Here is a 24166-nt window from a genome sequence, read left to right on the forward strand (position 1 = left end):
CAGCGGCCGCATGTAGATGTTGAAAAGCATGGGGGAGAGGACAGAACCCTGAGGCACCCCACAAGTGAGAGCCCAGGGGTCTGAACACTCATCCCCCACCACCACTTTCTGAACACGGCCTAGGAGGAAGGAGCGGAACCACTGTATAACAGTGCCCCCAGCTCCCAGCCCCCCAAGACGGTCCAGAAGGATGCTATGGTCGATGGTATCGAACGCCGCTGAGAGATCCAGCAGAACTAGGAAACAGCTCTCACCTTTGTCCCTAGCCCGCCGGAGATCATCAACCAGTGCGACCAAGGCAGTTTCAGTCCCATGATGAGGCCTGAATCCCGACTGGAAGGGATCCAAATGGTCCGCTTCTTCCAGGCGTGCCTGGAGTTGTTCGGCAACCGCTCGCTCAATCACCTTGCCCAAGAATGGAAGATTTGAGACTGGGCGATAATTGGCCATCGTGGCCGCATCTAAAGATGGTTTTTTAAGAAGCGGTTTAATAACCGCCTCTTTCAGCGGGTCTGGGAAGGCTCCCTCACGGAGGGAAGCATTCACCACCCCACGAAGCCCATCGCCCAGTCCTTCCCGGCTAGCTTTTATAAGCCAGGATGGGCAAGGATCCAGGAGACAGGTGGTTGGTTTCACTCGTCCAAGCAGCCTGTCCACATCCTCGGAGGTAACAGATTGGAATTGATCCCACTCAACTTGACTAGACAGAACTCTTGCACTCTCCCGCCCCGGCCCTGCTCCCACGGTGGAGTCTACTTCTTCCCGAATCTGAGCGATTTTATCTGCAAAGAACTTTGCGAAATCATTGCAGGAGAACATGTGGCCCATACTGGGCCCCGATGTTGCAGGTGGTTCCGCTAAATTGTGAACCACCTGAAAAAGTCTCCTGCTGCTGTTTTCTGCAGATGCAATAGAGGCGGTGAAGAAATTCTTCTTCGCCGTCGCTATCGCCACTTGGTAGGCTCGACGTTGAGCTCTAACCTGTGTCCGGTCAGATTCGGAATGAGTTATCCGCCACCGGCGCTCTAGCCGTCTCAACGATTGTTTCATTGCCCTCAGATCCGTGGAAAACCACGGGGCTGTCCGGGCTCCATGCAATCGGAGAGGGCGCTTCGGAGCCAAACAGTCAATAGCCCTGGTTAACTCCACATTCCAGCGGGCCACCAGGGAATCAGCTGAAAGGCCATCAACATGGGATAAAGCATCCCCTACCACTCTCTGGAAACCATTTGGATCCATTAAGTGGCGGGGGCGGACCATCCGAATTGGTCCCACCTCCCTGCAGAGGGGATGGGTCGCAGAGAAGTCCAGTTGCACCAGGAAGTGATCTGACCATGGCACTTCTTTCGTTTCGCTTTTACTTAGTGTCAGATCACCAACATCCATAGAGGTAAACACCAGGTCCAAGGCATGTCCACGGCTATGGGTTGGGCCAGACTTATTCAGGGACAGCCCCATGGAGGCCATGCTTTCCACAAAGTCCCGAGCGGCCCCTTGTAAGGTCGTGTCGGCATGGATGTTAAAATCCCCCAGGACGACCAAGCTAGGTGTCTCCAGGAGAACATCCGCCACGACCTGAAGCAGCTCGGGCAGGGAATCCTTAGCGCAGCGGGGAGGTCGGTACACCAAAAGGAATCCTGTACTGCCCCTATTGCCCAACTTCCAGAACATATAGCAACATAGCAGCCTATGCCTGGACCTTAAGGATGGTTGCAGAGGTCCTGCTCATACAATCAAAGTCATATGAGGCACAAGTGATAAGTTTTTTTCAGTGGTAGCCCCACATTTGTGGTACTTCATCCTGTATGGCTCCTCTTTCTCTCTGATTTTAAGAGAGCGCTGCTATATCAGGTCTCAGTCCCATCTAGTTCAGCACTCTGTTCTCTCAGTGGCCAACCAGCTGCCCATGAGCCTTAAAGGCCTTTTTATTTAGATTTAAATAAGTTAGACCTGATATCTAGATCCACTTAAAGATGTTGTGCTGGGTTTTAAATTGTTGCTGGTTTGTTTGATAATCTTTTTCCTAGATTGCTGCACTGAACCAGGGTGTGTTTTATGCTTCTAGATTCCCATTTGCCGGAGTCCTGTTCTGGACATGGAACAGATGGGGTAAGGGGAACTGGCAATTTGCCTTCCCATTTCCATTGGAATACTCAAACATCCCTAGCAGGAGATGGGGAGAGCTGCTATCTGAGATCCTGGACAGCTACTGTCAGTCAGACTAAACAATACAGACTAAATGGATGAATAGTCTGCTCAGGTATAAAGCAGCCTCCAGGATCTAGTTTGCATCAAAGGACCTGGAGAAATTGCTGCAGGATTTAAGTAGAGTGTGGAATTTCAAGTGGGATACCTGATGAAGGGACATAGGAGATTAGAAGAAGACACTTTACCCGCCTTAGCTCATTTTTCCATTCAGTGAGATATAGCCTGGTGAACAGAGCATCTTTCCTCCCCTGCTTGTCCCAGTGCACACCTGCTGCTATATTAGGCCTTAACAGGGAAGAGACCGTTTCTCCCTGAAGCGTGCCAGCACAGAGCGTGGAATGGAAATAAGCAGGGGGCCTTTGGGGGCAGAGGCTCTCTGGAGGCACCAGACTCTTGTTTGTGCCTTTCAGAAAATGCTGAGCTCATTGCCCCAGAGACAGCAGCTCGCAAGCCCAGATTTCTGTCATGTTCAGGTACTAGAAGCACAGGCTAATGAAAGCCAAAGATTTAGGGCTGCTTTGTACAGGCCAACAACCACCCCCAGGTCACTCCCCACCTATCCCTGAGTACCAGGTAAAGGTAAAGGACCCCTGGACAGCTAAGTCCAGTTGAATTGGACTATAGGGAACGGTGCTCATCTCCGCTTTCAGGCCAAAGGAACCAGCATTTGTCTGCAGACAGTTTTTCCAGGTCATGTGGCCAGCATGACTAAACCGCTTCTGGCACACGGAACACCTTGACAAGTGTTGGGGCACAGCACTGCACTGGCACACTCCTGCTACAACTCAGCAACCACTGCAGCTCTTAAAAACCTTCAACCAACATTGTGGAAAGCACAGGGATTTAGCTTTGGAGCCTTGACGTTATGCAACCCATTTATCCAGCACAATATAGGAGCCCTGCTGGATCAGGCCAAAGGCCCATCTTGTCCTGCGTCCTGTTCTTGCATTGACCAATCTGATGCCTCTGGGAAACCTTAAAAAGCAGGACAAAATGCAACAGCACTTTCCTCACTTGTGAATCTCCAGCCACTGACAGTCACAGGCACCTTGCCTCCGACAGTGGAGGTAAAACACAGTCATCACAGCTAGTAGCCGATAGCCATTGACATTAATATGCCTAATCCTTTTTAAAAGTAACCCACACCAATTACATTGGTGGCCAACGTTGCTTCCTGCAGGAGCCATTTCCAGTTTAACTATGTGCTGTTACTGTCTTTTGTCTGCCTTAATCTTCAGCTTCATCTGATGCCCATAAGTTCTAGCGTTATGGGAGAGGGAGAAAAACTTGCCTCTATTCACTGCCATGCATACCTTTCTCCTCTTCTGTCATGGGCTACTGGACTTTATTTCAGGGCACAGTCCTGTATCTGAAATGCAGGAACCAAGTAGTGGAAGCGTCTGACGTGGACTGAAGTTTCCTCCCTCATTCTAACCATAACGTTTAACTTCTGTTTCCCACCTCCTCAACATAGCCCAAGCATCTTTAGGTATCATCAACAGAGGAAAGGCCCAGGGGGGTAAAACAGCAACAATTTCCTGTGCAGAATCTGTGCCTCAAGTGATTAAAGTAGTTTAGAGGATCTGGCCTGAGCAGAAGCTGACTGTCCAATCCAGCTAGGATTTGGCCCATTCAAGAAAAATAACAAAAGAACGAGACATTTGAAAACTGAATAACGAGCAAGATCTGTGCCATAGTGGCGGATGTTTGCCCCAAGGTTGGAAGCAGCCATTGTACCTGCATGCCCTGGGCATGCGGCAAATGTGCAGAGGGTGCCAGGAGATGTCTCAGAACTGCAGCCACGCTATGGAAGGGCTTAATTGGGCTAGAAACAGAGGTGGGTGTCGAGGGCTCAGGAGAGGCTTTAAGCAAAAAGGCAGATTAATTACATTATGGGCAAGCAGCGCTGGGAACACAGAGCTGAAATCCAAGCAAAGCCGTTAATACCCTTAATGGGGGGAAACATGTGCCAGTTAGCACACCCTCTCTCCTCCTCTCCCACTCTCCCCATCCAACACCAGAATGCATATATCCAGTGTCCTATAGCTGCAGACACACCACAGAGTTAAAGCACACACCTGTCTCCAACAACCCTGGGCACTGGAGTTTGTTAAAGGGCGCTGGGAATTGCAGGTAAACTGTGAAGGGTATACTACGGTTCCCAGGATCCTTGGGAAGAAGCCGCATACTTTATAAAGGACTGGCACGCAGAAGCAAGATTGCTACTAGCATGTATAAAGAGGATGGTGTGCCTGAACAATAAAAACTTTTGGAGGTTTGATACCCTTGTAACAAAAATGTATTTTTTAAAAAATGCCAAGGAAGACAGCTCTCACTCCAGGAGGCATGGGATCCGCTTATGTTGCAGTTCTCTGAGCCCTAAACGCTGAATTCTTCCAGGTTAAGTGTGATCTGGATCACAAGACACGACAGGCAGAAAGGCTCCCGGCAGCAGCAGCCTGCAGGAACGGCAAAAGCCACCACACAGGACAAGGCAAGAGAAATGTAAAAGTGCCTTTTAATATAAATATATAGATACATTTGAACAGCTGACACCAGCAAAAAGGGAGGCCCAGGACTTCCATTGCTTACACATTTTTTCATTCCACGTCTTGGCCAACAGATACCTGTGTGCTGGGAACAGAGGGGATCTCTGAACTGAGACTGGACTGCACAGGCAAGGCAGCCCTGGACACCCCCTTTAGGAAAGTGCTACCTCCAAAAAGCCCATCTCCACAAGGAAAAGAATAGTGCAGAAGTATATTCAGGATATGACCTTGTGAATGGTAAGAGCATATACCACCCCTTCCCCATCCTGGTGCCCTCTGGCTGTTTTGGACCACAACTCCCATCAGGGCTGATGGCATCATCACCCCTAAACATCCGGAGAGCATCAGATTGAGGAAGGCTGCCACAGACCCCCTCTCACTGGCAAAATAGTTGGTGGAGGGTGCTCCGTTTATCACCAGGTCCAAACCAGCTCCCCTGCCAGCTGATCCTGGTGGGTGGAAAGCATGTCTGGAAGGGCACTGGGCTGGGAAATGACTTACCCATGGGGAAATGCTGTACTTTGGAGGCTTAAGATGTCAAAAACCCTGCAGAGAAGTAGACAGCAGATGAAACTTAAGTGACTGCTGTTATCCAATGCAAAGGGTAACCTGGAGGGCTTGGACTTCTAGGGCAGAGAATTATATAATTGCCAGATAAATATACTGCAGCACCCACCTGCAGCCAGTATAGATCCCTAAGGTGTCCCAGCTCACAGGCGACAGCTGTGCTCCCACTCGATCAGGTACACAGAGTGCTGCAGGACGGGGGAAGGCTAGGACAAGAGTGCTGATGTCATGTCACATCCACACACACTACCTTTGGCACTCTTGGGGACACTAGTCACTCAGCAAGGATGCTGTAAGCAGCTGGATGTACTGATGCCTTTCTTACTGGAATAAGGAAGCAGGGAGGCGGTGGCTTTGAGATATTACCCCTAGGCAGAGTTTCTTGGGTGGTACAGGATGGGGAAGGACCCAGATTCCATTAGAGGGTGAACATCTGTTTTGCATGCACAAGGTCCCAGGTTCCATCCTCAGCATCTCCAGTGAGGGCTGAGGGAGACTTCCTAGCAGAAACCCCGGAGAGCTGCTGCCAGTCAGTGTGGGCAATAATGAGCTAGATGGACCAATAGTACAAGGCAGCTTCCTATGTTCCTAGCATGAGGCTGGGGAGCAATGGAGACGGACACAAGGGGCAGTGTAGGCAGGAGGACAGGGCACTAGAGCTGCCGCAAAGTGCCGGCTGGTAAAAGTAGGGCACACGGGGACAGGAAGAGCACCATTAGCCCAACCCAGCCTCTTTGAGCAGGGCAAGACACAAGGCAGGCAAGCCCATGGCATCCTGCCTCTTCCACCCAGCGGGCCTTGTGCCCCCATCATCAGGACACGCGGAGCACCGCTGCCGACTGCCAGGCCTGCCCTGGCAGGCAGCGGTGCTGGGCCACTGGTCTGCACTGTGGTGGACAGGAGGGAGGGAGGCCTCCCACTGCTCCCTGGCTAGGCAAAGGGCACCAAAGCCAAGAGAGCCACAAGAGTCAGGCTGCCCACAAAGCTGGGCCGAGGCAGCCAGGCTTCCCCCCGCAAGGTCTCCTTGTTGGTCTCATCCATATCCGAAGCCCTCCCACTGCCGGCCAGCTGGGCCCGTGAGCTGCAGAGGTCGTGAAGGTTGCCTTGGAACTGGATCTTCCGGGACTCCTGCCGAAGCGACTCCCAGATTTTCGCTGCCTCCTCGGGGCACCTGGACAGAACCTGGGTGGCACAGGTGTGGAAGTCGTCCCAGGACCTGCAAGAAGAGGAATCTGCATGAGGAGCAAGCAAGGCACCCCAGAGAAGCAGAAGCAGCAGCAGCAGCAGAGGAGCTTCAGCTAGGCCTGAGGTGGGGAAGCGGTGGGCCTCCGGGTGTGGCTGGGACTCCAACCCCAATCAGCACCAGCCAGAATGGTAGCCTTTGCCAACCTGATGGACTCCAGCTGTTCTGGATGACAACTCTCATCAGCCCAGCCTAGCTGTTGCGCACCTGGTTGGCTTAACCACATAGCTGATGGCTGCAGACCTGCCCCTATGACTATAGTCGCTCTGCAGCAATCTTTCAGAACCACTGAGAGTCTGTGTGGGGCTAAGACTGAGAGGAGCCAGGTTCAAACCCCACTGAGCCATGATGTTGATTGGGTGGTCCTGCTTGCGTATCTCCAATGGGCATCTAGCTGGCTACTGTAGGAACAGGATGCTGAACTAGATGGGTCTTTGGTCTGATCCAGCAGGGGGCTTCTCATGTTCTTATCCTAAATCAGTCCCATTCTCTTAGCCCAATATAGCTCAGAGGGTTGTTCTGAGAATAAAATGGGGTAGGCAGGGAACGTAAGGGGACTTTGTCCGGTGCTATGAACGCTTTGGAGGAAGAGCAAGGCAAAGATGTAAGAACATAAGAAGAGCCATAATGGATCAAAGCAAAGGCCTACCTGGTCCAGCAGGCAACCAGATGCCTATGAGAAGCCCACAAGCAGGGCAAGAGGGCAACAGTTGTCTCCTGCTGCTGTTTCCCAGTAACTGGTATTCTTCCTCAGAGGTGCTATATACAGTGGTGCCCCGCAAGACGAATGCCTCGCAAGACGGAAAACCCGCTAGACGAAAGGGTTTTCCGTTTTTCAATGCGCTTCGCAGGACAAATTTCCCTATGGGCTTGCTTCGCAAGACGAAAATGTCTTGCGAGTCTTGAGATTTTTTTTCCGCTTCCCCCTCCCTTTTTCTAAGCCGCTAAGCCTTTAATAGCCTTTTAGCAGCTAAGCCGCTAAGCCGCTAAGCCTTTAATAGCCGCTAAACCGCTAATAGCGCTAATCCGCTAATAGGGTTGCTTCGCAAGATGAAAAAACCGCTAGATGAAGATACTCGCGGAACGGATTAATTTCGTCTTGCGAGGCACCACTGTACCCACCACCATAGCCTAGCTGTGATATCAAGTGGCTGCAGTGTGGCATCCAGCCTCAGAGAGCTACAATTCCCAGAGTGGCTTAACAATCCATCCCTCTTCCCAGGGAACTCTGGGAATTGTAGCTCTGAGAGGAGAACAGAGGGGCTCCTATCAGCTCTCAGCACCCTTAGCAAACTACCGTTCCCAGGATTCTTTGCAGGGTGGGGTGGGAACCATGACTCTTAAAGGCGCCATGATACAGCTTTAAATGAATTGTGTAGATGTGGCCATAGTATTATGTTCTATAAGGCAGCTGTCTGCCGTGACCCACTATGGGCATTCTTATCTACAGATATTTGGGAGAAGGATCCTGTACTCACTTGCAGATGATGTCCAGCTCCTGCTGCTCCTGGATGCTATCATCATCCGGCTGCTGCTCCTGCTGTGCACTTTGAGCCATGCTGTCCCCAAGGCTGATGAGGCACTCAGCAAAACCTTTGTAGATGGTGTTACACTTACTGCCGGCCACACTCACCGGCTCCTCGGACAGAACTGTAGAGGGAAACAAGCAACACTCAGCTTGTATCATCTCCAACACAGAGGGGCAACCTGTGTCCCCAAGGGTCGCGTGCGGCTCGTACTTCGGTTCATGTGGCCTTCAGCATAGCCTGAAGCCACCTTGTTCCATCTCATCAGGCTTCCTCCCTTTCTTGCTATGCATTTCCTCCTTATTTTTTTCTGGCTTTTAAAAACATTTCCCGATATTTCTATGTACTTTTGGAACAATTGGGAAGGGTGGCATGTTCCTTAGTACAAAATAATTAGATTCTGCCCCTCAGTTTCACTGGTTTTCCCCCCAAACTGTGAGAAAACAAATTTGCAGACTTTAGTCACGTTAAGTGTGCACATCTGTGCATTTTACATATAACACTAAAGTGAGAGAGGAGTTCTTGTAATAAGAATAAGAAAATGCTAAAGACTACCTGTTAAAACAAGGATAGGTTAACTTTACAATATAGTCAGCAAATGCTCATCTTAGAAAACCTCCTAAATATGGAAAGTCTGAAAAACAGGCAAATCTAATTAAATTGGTCTGGTCAAATTGATTCAAAGCCAGATGACAAATCAGCTTTAAAAACCTTCTTTAAATCACTAGACAGACCTCATAGTGCACCCATACTGGTTTAAAATATATATAGGTGCCAGTACCAGCAGTCACAGTAATTCTGACATTGCTGCCGTCGGGACCTCTTGTTAAGATGCTAGTCTGATGGCACCCACACAGACACCCTCCATTAAAGCTGACTTGGACCAGTCTTGGCTGGGAGACACTTACCTACTCAAGGCTGACAGAGAAAACACAGTAAGATGTCCGCAAAGTAGAAAAATGATTAATATTTTAAGTGAGCTGGCCTAGTTCAGTCTGATCAAAACACATCCTTAGGCTGCCTCACTCCTCTGAACACACCAGCAGGAAAAGGAACAGCCAGAAGATTTGAACAGCAAAGCTGACGAAGATGGGATTCCCCTCGGAACTGGCAGGGGAGCCCCCAAGAAGCTGATTAGCAAACTCTGAAACTGCTCTCATCTCTGATGACCTCTGGCCTAGGCAGATGTAATGGGAACAGGCTGAATCAGGTCCAGAATGACAAAGGCTTCCAGTCCCCATCTGCACTATACATTTTTAAAGTGGTGCTTCAGGTTAAGAACAGTTTCAGGTTAAGAACCGACCTCCAGAACGAATTAAGTACTTAACCCGAGGTACCACTGTATTTGCAATAACAAAGAACTGGGATCTAGTGCCCTGCATACATTCTTGCCCTCCTGCCATTACCGCTATGTCACCAGTAGTGCAACAACTACAGGCACATCTCAGCCAAACAGCAGCCAGGCATCTTCCCATGCTGCCCAATGGGACCAAGCACAGGGATGTAGGTGAAGAGCATATTTTGGACAAAAAGCAATTCACATGCAACGTTATATCACTTGTACAGAGTGATGGAAACCTCAAGGGCTAGTAACCCATGTCTTCGTTTTAAATGCAAGATGCTCATGTCATGATTCTTAAAAGATGCTGCTGTAAGAATTCAAACTTCCCCAGATTGCACATTAGAAGATAAAAAGAGACTGCTGGATCAGAACAACAGCTCATCTCCCAGTGGCCAACCAGATGCCTATGAAAAGCCTAAAAGCATAACCTGAGTGCACTAGTGCTCTCCCCACTAAGGGGGACATTGCCACGATGGCTATCGCTGCATGCAGATGATAGGGTATTTGCCACGCACGTTTACTGTTGAGTAACCTTGCAAGAAGCTGTGCAACAACCTTTGCTGGTCACCCAGGGCAACCCGCCAATTCAGGATGGGAAGTCTGTCACACCCGCAGGTGGCAAGCCATATGTCAGCTTGAGCCCATAGTCCCACCATGAGATTAGCATTAATCAAATGAAAGTCACATTGCAACTCAAGGACTCTAATTATTTATTTAAAGATGTTTTAACCTCTACGTCCATGAGGTTGGCACAGAGCTACCAGTGTCACTCCAGATTTTTAGGGTCCCTTGGGCAAGATACTCTCTGTGAGCCCATCACTTTGCTGCTGTCAATTCTGTCATTTGCCTGCCCATACTCTTGCCCAGAAAGAGAGAGCAAAGCAAGGAGGAGGAGAGAAGGTGGAACAGAGGAGTCCGAACCCAAATGGTTGTAGAGGAAGTCACTGGTGGAGCGCGGAAGATGACAAATAGCAAACTTTTAAAGTTTCTGTTCCATGGTCTCACCCAGATTCGGAGGCGCTGATACATCTCCTTGCCAACTGTGCAAGGGACCAGCTACATGCGCACTGATATAGCTCCCTGACAAGGGCTCAAGGGAGCCTAGGTATATCTCTGCCCATCCCTACTCTAGGGATTAGTCAAATGTGGGATAAGCAGCCTCATATAACTAACATTTTTAAGTCTAATTAATGCATGAAGGGGTTAAGACCACAGAGTAAGCTGTCCTGCCAGGCTTAACTCATCTTGGGAGGGACAATCAAGACTTTGTTCCTCTTCAGTCTACTGGATGAACTCAGCATGTGAAGAGGCCAAGATGGTTGTTCCAGATTAGCTGCATGGCTCTCACAAGCCATTCTTGGGTTCCTATACCAATAATTTATGAACTTCCACCATCTTGGAACTAAACTAAGTCTTACTGCCTGTGCAACTTTTCTGACTGATGTATGGAAAAAGCACATGAACCTGACCTTTGAAGAGTGTAAGTAAACCAATTTTAAACTTACCAAATGTGTACCAAATGTGTCTTTTCCTATGCTGGGTGAAGAGGGAAATTTTGGAACTCAGAAAGGCATATTTAAAAGGTCTAACAACCTATACTTCCATGTTTTACTTTGCTGCATATTTTGTGATTTTAAATCTCTGCTGGGGTTCTTTGATCAAAAAGTACTTGCCCCAAACTCGGATCTTGGCATCCAGTGATTCTTCTTTATACTGCCCCTTGAGCCTTCATAATACGGCTGATGATCATGATGATTATAAATGGTAACACCTAGTTTTAGCCTGTTTTGTGGCTGTGTTGATAGGAAGTGCAGAGATCTAAATTCTAATCCTGCTTTCTCTCCCCCTCCACCTCCCAACCTTTGCATGAAGCTTGTAACTTAAAAAAAAAGGTGGGGGGGAGAGGGAGTTCAGACATATACTGTGAATGCAGAAGGTCTCAAGTTCAATCTAAGCATCTTTAGCTCAAAGCCTTTTAGGTAACAGAACTACCTTCTGCTTCTAAAGCATGTGGTTTGCCACTGAGTTATGACTCATTGGCTAGAAGGCTCAGTGGCCTCACGGTAGAAGGCAGTGCCACAAGCTACTTTTACTGTTCTTCTCTGTGAAGAACTGAAAGCCTAAATATTCCAGTGCCCATAATATTCAAAGCAATAAAATAATTATTTGGAACCCACAGATGCGCAGTGACCTGAAGCAAGTAGAGGCTGCTGCTTTAGGCAGCAGGTTTTGGATGCCACTTGGGGGGGGGTGTGAGGAGAAATCTGATTTGTGGCCGAGTCTGCTGTGACATTCTCTCAATTGAGCCACATACAGACAAACAGGAGCTGAGTAAGGGCACAGTTGTGGATGAATGCACAGGTCCCATTTAAACCAATGATGGTTGTACAGGGGAACATCTAAGAAGGTTGTGGCCCATGTTAATTAAAGAAAGAGAGTGGGGCTTGTCATGGGATTATTCATGTTGGGTATCAAAATATCTGATGCTGGCTCTTTTGGGATCTCTTGTGAAACTCAAGTAACATGCCAACACTTATCTGTATCAAGTTGCTACTGAAACTATGTGGACTGAGTTTTCTGCTTTCCAAGCAACGAAAAGGACGACTGACTTTGGGACTTAGGCTAAAATCCTACACCCATATACTTGGGTATAAGCCCCATAGGATTAACTTTTGAGTATAGGCCTGCACTGTTATTTACTTAGCAATCCACTGTCAATATCTCATTGAAATGAATGAAGCTAGGCTGTGTCCATTAGCTATAATTAATAGCCTATTGAAACCTATTTCTAGCACCAGGATTCTGTAATGGAAAATTTCAAGCAAAGTCTAGAATCAACCAAAAGGATGGTAAACAGGATAAAACATAAAAATAAAAAGCAACAGAAGCATATTTAAACACATAACACAGATGGGCATAAATGCATAATGGATTTCCAGTTACAGAACTTGGGATTCTGGTTGAAATTTAGTACAGGATTATTATGCTTGATCCTGCAAGCATCTGGGGGTGGGAAGGAGACTCATTTGACACAATTTAAACCTTTTGCACCAAATCTGGTAGCCAAATTTCAGTGACTGAAATTCAGTAATAAAACTAGCTAATTCATGCTTCTCACTCTAAATCAGGAAGAGGTTCAATATGAGAAATAATATGTTCTGTGTCATGTACTTTGATATTTTTTGTAGTTTTTAAGTTTTTTTCATTATTATTATTATTAAGGAATTTTATTTTGTAATTTTGGTTGTCTGTATTTATATGTATTTGTTTAAAGCAAAATAAAAGTATTTAAAAAAATATATATGTAAGGAGCTGAACTTGGTGCTACAAGTATAGGTCGCAAATGTAAACACACTGCTCCAACCCCTAGTGGGGAGGAGGGGGTTGGAGATTAAAGAAAATGAACTCCCTCCTAACCATTAGCATCTAAAGAAAAGTTTGCTGTGGGGTGGGAGATGCCATCCATAGAACATTCTGTGGGCATACAAATACACAACAGGAATTTAGAACTATTCCAAATCCAGCCAAAGAAGGCACTTTACATGAAAGAATACTCCATGTTTCCATACCCAAATGTTCTGGTACTTAATGGCTGAATTCTGCCATTTAACTTCCCAGAACATTGTGTTTTATCCAATAATTTCCCCAAATGTGTATTTCAATTAGGATAAGCGGCTGCAGCTTCCTGAAGCCACAAAAATTTCTACCAAACACTTTCTGAAGAAATCTTTTTAAAACAAATTGCATCTTTCATATGCTTCACATCAATGAGAACTTCTACTTCAGCAATCATTCATCCATAATAAATGCCCTGAATTTTTCTAGCGAGGACCTGGCTCTTCTCAACTGACACCAGGGATGGGCCTTCCAGAGATTATTGAGAATGCACCTCCTGCAAGACCCAGCGAGCTAGCATGATGATGGGAGTGGTGCAATATATAGAGGGCCACTGGTTGTCCACCCCTGTCTCAGAATCACAGGGTCAGAAGGCCTGTACAGTCAACACTGATGAATAAATATTCCATCTCTCTCTCTCTGTCTCTCTAAAACACACACACACCCCACAAACAATGTCAGCTTGTAGAATGGGGAGTCTGTGGCCCTCCAGGCACTGTTGGATTCCAATTCCCATTAACCCCAGTGGGCAGAGTCCAACAACATCTGGAGAGCCACAGGCTCCCTATCCCCTGTTTCAAAACTTCTTGGTATAGTGCAGTGCATGAGTATCTTCTTCTATATGGGCTTACCGTCTATGGACCATGCACTGACTTCTAGGGTGTCTGTCTGCACAGCAAATCCCAAAGATGATGGTTCCTTAGCATTGTACCACATTAATTGTCTATGGAAAGGAAGGATGAGCTTGAAGTGTGTGTTACCTTTGTGGTCTGAAGCATATGGATAGCAGAGAAAGAGATGGGACCCCTCTGTGGGCAACAGGAAAAAGAGAAAGCTGTACAAATTCCCCCCTTAAAATATAGGTCCCTCTCCAATCAAGAGACAGGCACAGAAAGGGGGCTAGAAAAATCGTAAATAGCCAAAGGTGGACGAAGACAATTGTTGCTGAGATTGCATTCATGTCTGCTTCTTTCTTTGTTGCCACCAATTTATTAATACCAGTTCCTGAGCAACACTTGGAAGAAAAGTCCCTTATTAGATATCTCAGAGGCTGCTGACTCTATAAAGGGCTGAGAGAGCTCCTTCATGGCTTGTCCAGATCTTATTAGGTGGAATAATGAAAGAAAAGACGACCCAGTGGCCCCATAATTGAATAGATAGATACTTCATGCTCACGAGCATAATATTAAAATGTCTTTTTAAAAAAGGGAGGATGGAACTACAGAATACTACTTCTCTAACACACACACACAATTATGGCATAGCTACAGCACAGACTTGACACTGATTTAATTGTCATTTCCTCTCCTGATTTTTAACTTCTGGGAGGAGAGAGGCTAGGTATCTCAACCTGGGAATTTTCTGTGCTCTCACCAAAACTACAGTTCCCAGGATTTTTCGGAGGGAACCATGACATTTAAAACTGGTGTACAACACACCAGTGTACACCACAGTGTACATTTAAATCTGGTGTACACACACACACTTACAGAGAGAGAGAGATTTGAGGTGTAGATAGAGGTGGACAGATCTGTCAATTTTTTGTTTCTCTTATTTTCTCCCTTTTTCCTAATCTTAAATTCAACTCTCCGTACTTCGGCATCAGTTTGTGAATTTTGTTTAAGCCCTCATGAAAAGTCACCAGTATTTTAGTGCACATTATCCTGATTTGTTTATACAATTTCCCCTAGAAACACATTTTTGAAAGCAATTTTCCCATTTGTATTCGTTTTTCACTTGTTTATACATTTTATGCACATTTTACTCTAGAATATAGAGTTCTGTGGACACTACTTGGCCAGAGGGCTGCATCACAAAAATTGGAGAAGTACAATTTTAGAAGGATGGCTATGTTGCAGTTCGCGTATTATTTCAGAAAGTGTGAATTAAGTAGATTCACGTAAAATGCCAAGCAAATTTCTCCCCCTTCCAATGTGTACTACTACTACTACTACTACTACTACTACTACTTTATTATTTGTACCCTGCCCATCTGACTGGGTTGCCCCAGCCACTCTGGGTGGCTTACACATAATAAAACATTAAACCTTAAAAAGCTTCCCTATACAGATGTTTCCTAAATGTTATATAATTACTCATCTCCTTAACATCTGATGGGAGGGCATTCCACAGGGTGGGCGCCACTACCAAGAAGGCCCTCTTCCTGGTTCCCTGTAACCTCACTTCTCACAGTGTGGAAACTGCCAGAAGGCCCTCGGTACTGGATCTCAGTGTCCGGGCTGAACGATGGGGGTGGAGACGCTCCTTCGGATATACTGGGCCGAGGCTGTTTAGGGCTTTAAAGGTCAGCACCACCAACACTTTGAATTGTGCTTGGAAACGTACTGGGAGCCAATGTAGGTCTTTCAGAACCTGTGTTATGTGTTATATGCCCACATATTAACCAACTGGAACAAGGTGAGTCAACAAATCACAGATTTGTAAAGCTTCCTAATTACTTCATTGCCTGTTGGTCACTGGGAACATTACCCTGATGATGGAGAGGGGGCAGAACAAGAGTGTACTCAGCCTCAAATGTCAGCTGCACTGCAAATCCTCATTCCTTCTTGTCCTTTCCAAACTGATACTGCCACACCCCAGGCTGGGCAAAAACCAGAGAGTGCCACTATGGCAGGGCCATAAAACAGATTGACAGCACAACCCTAGGCATATACACTCAGAAGCAAGTACTGTTGAACTCAGGTAAATGCCTACAGGATCACAGCCTAAGAGGATAACCAAAACAAGGTGTGAAATATTCCATGAATAGTTATGCCAACTTTTGCCAACTATTTCTGATTATCACAAATAACCAACTGCAACAGATGTTCTGGAGATGATCTTGCAATTTATGCTTGAATGTGAGGGATCACAGCTCAGGGGCATATCACATGCTTTGCATGCTGAAGGCCTGACATTCAATCTCTTAGCAGATCTCCAGGTAAAAGGGTCAGGTAGAACAGACAACCAGCCTGGGATCCTGAAGATCAGCTACCAGAATACACAACAAAGCAGCTAGATTAACAGACTTGAAGCCAGGAGATCTGGGTTCAAACCTTTTCTCAGTCATGAAGTCTCCTGGGTGATGTTGAACTAGCCACACTCTCAGTTTAGCCCACTTCACAGGGTTGTTGTGATGATAAAATTGGAAGAAAGGGTGGAACAAAAATAATACATCATAATATGGCAACTTCCTGTATTCCTAGTATTCATGCTAGGCTAGAGGAACAAACAAAGGATTGTAATTAACTAACTTTTGCTCAGGGTAGATGCACTGAAACAAACAGTCCTACATCAGTAATGTTCATTAATTTTAACAGGTCTAGACGGGTGGAATGCAACATACTTTGCAATACAATCAGAAGCAACAATTGCTGGAATTGTTGCCTCCCCCCCCCCATCCACAGATACATCACTGCAACTGAGGGCACATTGGGGTCACTGATCGTCTTTTCAGCGTCAGGAAATAACTCTATGCCAGTTATGCCAAGCTCAACTGAAACGCCACGATTCAAGCCACAATGAAAACTCCATCCGTCTGAAAAGACGTTGCCAAGCTGAGCTAAAGACAGCTCCAACTCCACCGGTAAACCCCCAGGGGATCCATTCTGGGCAATTGCATGGCAATGTGGTGCCCTCTTGCTCCAGATTCCAGATTAACAAGGACACCCTGCTTCTCTCTCTCTCTCTCACACACACACACACTCATTAAAAGAGCTGCCACAACAAACCTGTTAGTCTTTTAAGGGGCCATTAGACTTTCTGTTATGCTTGCTGTAGCAGACTGGCACAGCTACCACCCCCACCCCAGAACAAATTTAAAATACCAGTCCACCCATAGGAAGGCATTTGAAAAGGGGGGGGGGAGGAAAAAGGAAATGAATTCAACCCCTTTTTCTCCACCTTGATCATGCCAAAAAACGTGCGGGGGGGGGGAGAGAATGCTTTCAACATGTGAAGCAATCTGTTAGAAATATTGGATTGTACCCAAGCAAGTTATACTCCTAGTAGACACATTGAGATTGATGGACCTAAGTCATGTCAGTTAATTCCAGTAAGTCTACTCTGCGTAGGGGTAACACTGGATACAACCCACAATGTAGGATTCCACATCCTTTGTTTGCCAACGTGATGGAGGATGCAGCTGTGCCAAACTTCTCCAACCTGCTGCTCCCCCAGATGTTCATTGGATTCCAACTCCCACCTGCCCCTACATGCCGCATGGTCAGAGATGATGGGAGTTGTAGTCCAACAACATCTGAAAGGCACTGGGTTGGAGAAGGCTGATCCATACCACCAGAAAACGGACTGGTTGTTGGAGACCGTGGTGCTGAAGAAAAGGCACCCGGGAGAGGGCTTCCTTCCATACCAGCGCGCAGGGTTTCTAAGGAGCCGAAGGGTTTCTAAGGTGTCCCCTGCTGGCCTGGCAACGCACCCGGGGTTTGAGGGGAGGATCGGGACGCTGGTCTCCGGTGTTCACACACTTAGGAGAAGGCGCGCACGGCGCCTCCATTCACAACATGCAGACCGCAGACAGGAAGCAGGGAGATCCTCCCGGCGCGGAGCCCTGGGCGAGGGGAGGGAGAGAGCCAGTCTAAAGCGCTCCGAGCTTTGCAGGGCAGGACTTGGAGGCCGATGTTCTGGGTCCTATTTAGCAGGATGAGCTGAGGGTCCCTTACATCCTTAAGGGGCCCTTAAGCCCCTTAAATGGGGCTTACATCCTTAAGTAATGCACTTTTGCCATTAGATCACAAAAATAGATGCACCGGCGCGCGGCTGCAGAACCAAGCAGCAGCATCTTCACGAACACTTGGCACAGAATTGTAGAGTTGGAAGGGACTCCAAGGGTCATCCAGTCCAACCCCCTGCGATGCAGGAATCTCAACAAAACCATACAACCATCCCATCTCTGCTTACAAACCCCCGAGGAAGGAGAGTCTGTCGCCTCTCATGGGAGTCTGCTCCACTGTCAAACAGCTCATACTCTCAGGAAGTTCTTCCTGATGTTCAGTCGGGATTCCCTTTCTTGTAACTTGAATCCATTGCTTTGAGTCCTAGCCTCCGGAGCAGCAGAAAACAAGCTTGCTCCATCCTCCCTGTGGCAGCCCTTTAAATATTTGAAAATGGCTATCATATTTCCTCTCTGTCTCCTCTTCTCCAGGCTAAACATACCCAACTCCCTCAACCGTTCCTCATAAGGCTTGGTTTCCAGGCCCATTATCATCTTGGTCACCCTCCCTTGCACATGTTCCAGCTTGTCAATCTTCTTAAATTGTGGTGTCCAGAACTGAACACAGTATTCCAGGTGTGGACTGACCAAGGCAGAATAGAGCGGTCCTATGACTTCCCTTGTTCGGGACACTAGACTTCTGCTGATACAGCCTAGAATAGCATTAGCCTTTTCTGCTGCTGCATCACACTGGGGACTCATGCTCAGCTTGTGGTCTACTAAGACCCCTAGTTCCTTTCCGCATGTCCTACTGGCAATCCAGGTGCCCCCCGCCTTATAACTGTGTAACTGGTTCTTCCTGGCTAAGTGTAGAACCTGACATTTGTCCCTATGGAAAATCATGTTGCTCGTTTTGGCCCCGTTCTTTCATCGCGAGCATCACACACACACGTGCAGCCCAAGCCGATCCGCGCCCCCTGAGACACAAGCCCCGCTCCCGAGCTACCAAGCAGGCGCAGCGAGGCTCGCGGTCTTCCTTTGCTCGAAAGACTTTGCACGCCTCTCTCCTGTCCCCTTTGCACGCTCCTCCAAGCGCCGGGCTGTCCTCTCCCCCAACCCCTTACACTGCTGGCAGCCTGCACACTCCAGTCCCTCGCCTTGCCTCTTGCACTCCCGTTGCACACTCGCCGCCCTGCTTAGACACGAGCGCACATCTCGGATACTCACCCAGGTGCAGCGGGAGCAACAGCGCCAAGGACCCCAGCAGCGCCCCGCAGCCCATGGTGGTGCCGGCGCCCAGTTCCAGCGGCATCAGATCAGTGCGGAGCCAGGCGGGAGAGCAAGAAGCCGAGCGGCGCCAGGCGCCTCCCCTCTCGGCCCCGCCCCCGCGCCCCGCCCCTCGGATCCGGCCCGCGGAGCTTCGCCTCGCGGCCTCTAGGAGCGGGCCGAGGTGGAACTGCTCCGCGCACCCGCCTTTTGCCCAGCGCCCTGTTGGTCTGCTGCCGCGCGCGCGGAGACCTGGAGCAAACTATTCTCAAAAGGCACAGGATCCGTACAAGTTCCTGGGGTCGTCGTCCTGCACTGCAGCTCGTAAGGAACTGAAGTTTTTTCTCTCTCTCTCTTGCCTCGTCTTAACGTCTCTAGCCCCGCCGGATCCGCAGTGCGGTGGCTGCCCGGGCGGCAAGCTTGTAAAAAGTTGCTCTTTCCTCAACCCTCGAAGCGGCTGGCCGCAGATGGAGGGGAGAAAGAGGAGGAGGAGGCGGCGGCGGCGGCAACGACAACTAGGGCGCTGGCGTTGCTTAGATCAGGGAGCAGCAAATAGCCCGACGACCTAGCACCACCAAAATCACGGCCAAATCCAGCCAACTTATTTTAACACTTGGAGCAGAAAACCCTGCAAGCACCTCTCCCCTTCTTGGCCATAAAAACCGTTTTAGGTTCTACTCCGAGTAGACCTGTTGAAATTAATGGGTCTGAATTGTTGTTGTTTAGTCGTTTAGTCGTGTCCGACTCTTCGTGACCCCATGGACCAGAGCACGCCAGGCACTTCTGTCCTCCACTGCCTCCCGCAGTTTGATCAAACTCATGCTAGTAGCTTCAAGAACACCATCCAACCATCTCATTCTCTGTCGTCCCCTTCTCCTTGTGCCCTCCATCTTTCCCAACATCAGGGTCTTTTCCAGGGAGTCCTCTCTTCTCATGAGGTGGCCAAAGTATTGGAGCCTCAGCTTCACGATCTGTCCTTCCAGTGAGCACTCAGGGCTGATTTCCTTCAGAATGGAGAGGTTTGATCTTCTTGCAGTCCATGGGACTCTCAAGAGTCTCCTCCAGCACCATAATTCAAAAGCATCAATTCTTCGGCGATCAGCCTTCTTTATGGTCCAGCTCTCACTTCCATACATCACTACTGGGAAAACCATGGCTTTTACTATACGGACCTTTGTTGGCAAGGTGATGTCTCTGCTTTTTAAGATCTTGTCTAGGTTTGCCATCGCCTTTCTCCCAAGGAGCAGGCGTCTTTTAATTTCGTGACTGCTGTCACCATCTGCACTGATCATGGAGCCCAAGAAAGTAAAATCTCTCACTGCCTCCATTTCTTCCCCATCTATTTGCCAGGAGGTGATGGGCCCAGTGGCCATGATCTTCGTTTTTTTGATGTTGAGCTTCAGACCATATTTTGCGCTCTCCTCTTTCACCCTCATTAAAAGGTTCTTTAATTCCTCTTCACTTTCTGCCATCAAGGTTGTGTCATCTGCATATCTGAGGTTGTTGATATTTCTTCCGGCAATCTTAATTCCGGCTTGGGATTCATCCAGCCCAGCCTTTCGCATGATGAATTCTGCATATAGGGGTCTGAATTAGTCGTGTCTATTAACCTCAATGTATTCCTCTGAGTAGAACTTAGTTGGTTACAATATTAATAACAAATAAAATAGCTAACAATTAGTTGCCTAGGCAGCCACCCTACACAGTAGGGTTAGTCGGATTTAGGCAGGGGGACTGACAAGTGCAGAGGAAGGCAGGGAGACAATAGGTTGCCTTCAATGTAGCGCTAAGGCCATGGAGTTCCATCAGCACAAGGATTTTCCGTGCAGATTGGAACCTCTTTCCCCACCACCACCCCCAGCGTGCCCCCCAATCTATTTTTGGGTATCCTCCCAACCCTCCAGAGCAGGATATAGTTGGGAGGGAACTTGGGGGAGGAGAGAGGGAATTCCCATTGCTCTAGCAGGAATCACTGTGCTGGCTCCTGCTAGTGCAATAAGTTACATGAACTTGGCCTAAACAGTATGTGAAACCAGAGCCAATGACAACCAGAGCCACATGATCTGTGCAAAAATGTGCCCACGTGTCCACTCCTAGTCCATAGACCACAAGTGAGACCTTGAGGTCATAGTAAATAGCTCAATGAAGATGTTGCCCCAGCTTGTGGCAGTCATGAAAAATGCAGATTTCATACTAGGCATCCTTAGGAAATAAAACTGATGCCATTATATGAATCTATGGTGCAACAACATTTGGAATACAGTATACAGTGCTGGTCACCTCACATCTAAAGGGATAGTATAGAGTTCGAATACAGTGGTGCCCCGCAAGACGAATGCCTCGCAAGACGAAAAACTCGCTAGACGAAAAGGGTTTTTCGGTTTTGCGTTGCTTCGCTAGACGAATTTCCCTATGGGCTTGCTTCGCAAGACGAAAACATCTTGCGCTTTTTTCTTAAAGCCGCTTGAAGAGGCGCAGTTGCGACGGACCGTGCTTCGCAAGACGAAAAACATTGCAAGACGAAAAGACTCGCGGAACGAATTCTTTTCGTCTTGCGAGGCACCACTGTAGCTGCAGCTGCAGCAATGCTTCTGAATACCAGTTGCTTGAAACCACAGGAGGGTAGAGTGCTCTTGGGTTCAAATCCTGCTTGCTTGGTTCCCAGAGGCAACTATTCAACCACTGGTCCAGCAGACTCTTCCTTGTTCTTAGGCAGAGCCAACTCATCCTAGTTTTGTCTACACCTGTTTCCCTACTGTCTTATCCAATGGCAACACTGAGATTGAGGGAGAGGAAGCTGACCGTGAGTGCCGCCCCATGGACCGGAGGATGCAAGTGAGCAGGCAGGCAGGCAAGTGTGGGCTGGAAGAGGGCAGCTTGCAGTTGATGGGACTTGCCTCAATAAGGAAGACGGATGCATGAGAGAATTGCCCTTCTTTGCTAGCCTGCACCCCACTTGCTATCAGATCTGAGCAAGCCGGCCAGCCTCTGAGAGGCAGGCATCTCAGCCCTTCCCCACCCCCAGCCCTGGCACAGAAGCCAGCTGGGAAAGGGATATTTCCCTTCAGAATATACTTTAATCCCTAAAGCCCTCATTCCCAACTGCTATCTGGCTTCAGCCTCTTCACACACACACACACAAACACACACACACAATTGTTTTTATTGTTAAATCACTTCAAGATGTTTTAGGAATGAGTCATAAATGTAATGGAAGTGGTATTGAAATGGGAGGTTAAATGGTCTTTTACAATGAGGGATTTTTATATATAAAAAACCCAGGCCTGTTATTCAGGAACAACTCCTTGTGAAGACTGGAGACCTGGGCATGGGTGGGTTGCATTTACGTCAAGTATCTCATTTGTTGTCAAACCCTCAGATCCGTGCCCAGACTCCCTGGCTTCTTACACAAGTTCAGAGGGTATTATATTGAATAGGGTTTATTCCGGGAAAGGATTGGCTGCTGAACTTTATGCAGAATTATTTAATGTTATTTTGGGCCCAAGGACAGGATTGGAAACTATTTCGTAGACAAATTTGAAAGCTAGATTAGAGGGGGGGAAATCAGGTTGGAGAAGCCAGTAATATCTATATTGGCAAATATTAGGAAAACCTAAATATTTAACATAGATGATATAGGACCCCCAGTTCAGATCTCAATAATATGAAATCTTGTTTGACACTGCTGACTGATTAGTATTCTACAACCTTTAAATGTGTTCGTGGGAGGCGGTTATTGCTTTGTTGTTTAGGTTTTAACTATTTATTTGTGCTTTTATTCTGTGTGATCTTTTAGATATAATATATAAATCTAATAAATTAAACATATACACATGCATGTAAATAACTTGTAAATTTTTACTAGTTGCTGTGCATTTATCTATTGTACAAAAATGGAAAATGTTACAGGAGTCAGATGTGATGCTCTGGTATAAAAACAAATGGAATAATCCTATATATGAGATTACATACTATCTTAAGGCCTTACAAGGATTGGCTTAACTTTCAGGATGTATAGTGGAATTTTATTGCGTATGTAAACATGCATCATCTACATCAACAGCTCCCAAGAGTTTGTTTTGAACTTTGGAATTACTGATCTATTGGGTTTATATGATGACTTCTAGGTTTTCCCAGGTTGCAGAGGAAACCATAAGAAACTCATAGCAAGTATTGCTTCAGAGTACACTGCATGTGCGCAGGTGGAAAAGCAGACTTGCAAAGTGGTCCCAAGCACATTTTAGACAGTGGTAGGAAGAACAAGGAAAAAAGCATGCTCCAGCATTCAAACAGCGCCATGTGTTCTGGTGAAAGTAAAACCCTCTCCACAGCAGCTTTCTTGTTCTACTTGTGATTAAAAAAAAATGTATCCCAGGGATGTTGGATGCTGCAACATCTGCCTTAGCCCACAAAAAGCTTGATGCCCTGGCAACAGGGATAATCTCATTGGTTTGTCACAGCTATAAAGCCTGTTAAATGGCTTTCTTGCTTCTTGGGTTGGGAGCAACTGGGGGCTCTAGAGAGTCACAAAAAAGGGGAGATGCATTGAACTAATGAAATACTGAGGAAGGAGCCAACAGCTGGTGACCTGCAGTTGTTTAATTTTGGGGGTGCAGTTGAATTAATTAAATTTCAGCCATTGACACTGAGCATCCCCTCTCAGTCTGGGTCATCTGTATCCTGCTTGATGTTCCAGTGTCAGCAAAAGTGTACATTACATACATTCTAGCTGTGATTTTTTGTATCAGGTTTGTGTCCGTAAAGAACAACACTGACAAGGATAGAGACGGATTTAAAAGGAGGGCTGGGGTAAGAAGACTGCTGAAGGTTTACTCCAGGAAAATGCATGTCAGATGTCACAGAGGCTCCCCACCGTGGGACTGATAGCAATGTAATGAGGGATGCCATGAGGAAGAGGCAACAGGAATAGCTAAGGCTGTGACTAAATAAACATGGCATGATGAAGCTTCTCTTTGAATGACTTGTACATTCAACAGGGTTCATGGAGACTGTGATAACTGGGAGAGGGGGAGGAAATGCCCCTTCAACAAGCAGTCTTGCTAAAAAAAAAAAAAAAGCCTTTCCAATTTACCTGCTATCACTCTGGTTTGGCAGCTTCAGGCATAACAAGGGAGTCAGAATCCTCCCTGAGGATGGGTGATGGTGGGGATTAAATCTCTC

The 24166-nt window shown here is 47.3% G+C and overlaps 1 protein-coding gene and 1 long non-coding RNA gene across 2 annotated transcripts; one reads left to right on the top strand and one right to left on the bottom strand.

Annotated features, from left to right (window-relative positions):
- Positions 1-4708: 4708 nt before the first annotated feature.
- On the bottom strand, positions 4709-19028 carry NRN1L (neuritin 1 like). The gene is made up of 3 exons (XM_082229410.1): positions 18947-19028; positions 8046-8217; positions 4709-6540 (listed from the first exon to the last, which is right to left on the bottom strand). Exons 1-3 carry the CDS (start codon positions 18999-19001, stop codon positions 6255-6257), a joined length of 513 nt encoding a protein of 170 aa, XP_082085536.1. The 5' UTR covers positions 19002-19028; the 3' UTR covers positions 4709-6254.
- Positions 19029-19154: 126 nt separating this feature from the next.
- LOC309535907 lies at positions 19155-23955 on the top strand. The gene is made up of 2 exons (XR_014221427.1): positions 19155-19309; positions 23734-23955. It is a non-coding gene; the product is annotated as an uncharacterized lncRNA (long non-coding RNA).
- The last annotated feature ends 211 nt before the right edge of the window (positions 23956-24166 follow it).

This window comes from Podarcis vaucheri (assembly GCF_965113315.1).
Source record: "Podarcis vaucheri genome assembly, chromosome: 7".
Lineage (NCBI taxonomy): Eukaryota > Metazoa > Chordata > Lepidosauria > Squamata > Lacertidae > Podarcis > Podarcis vaucheri.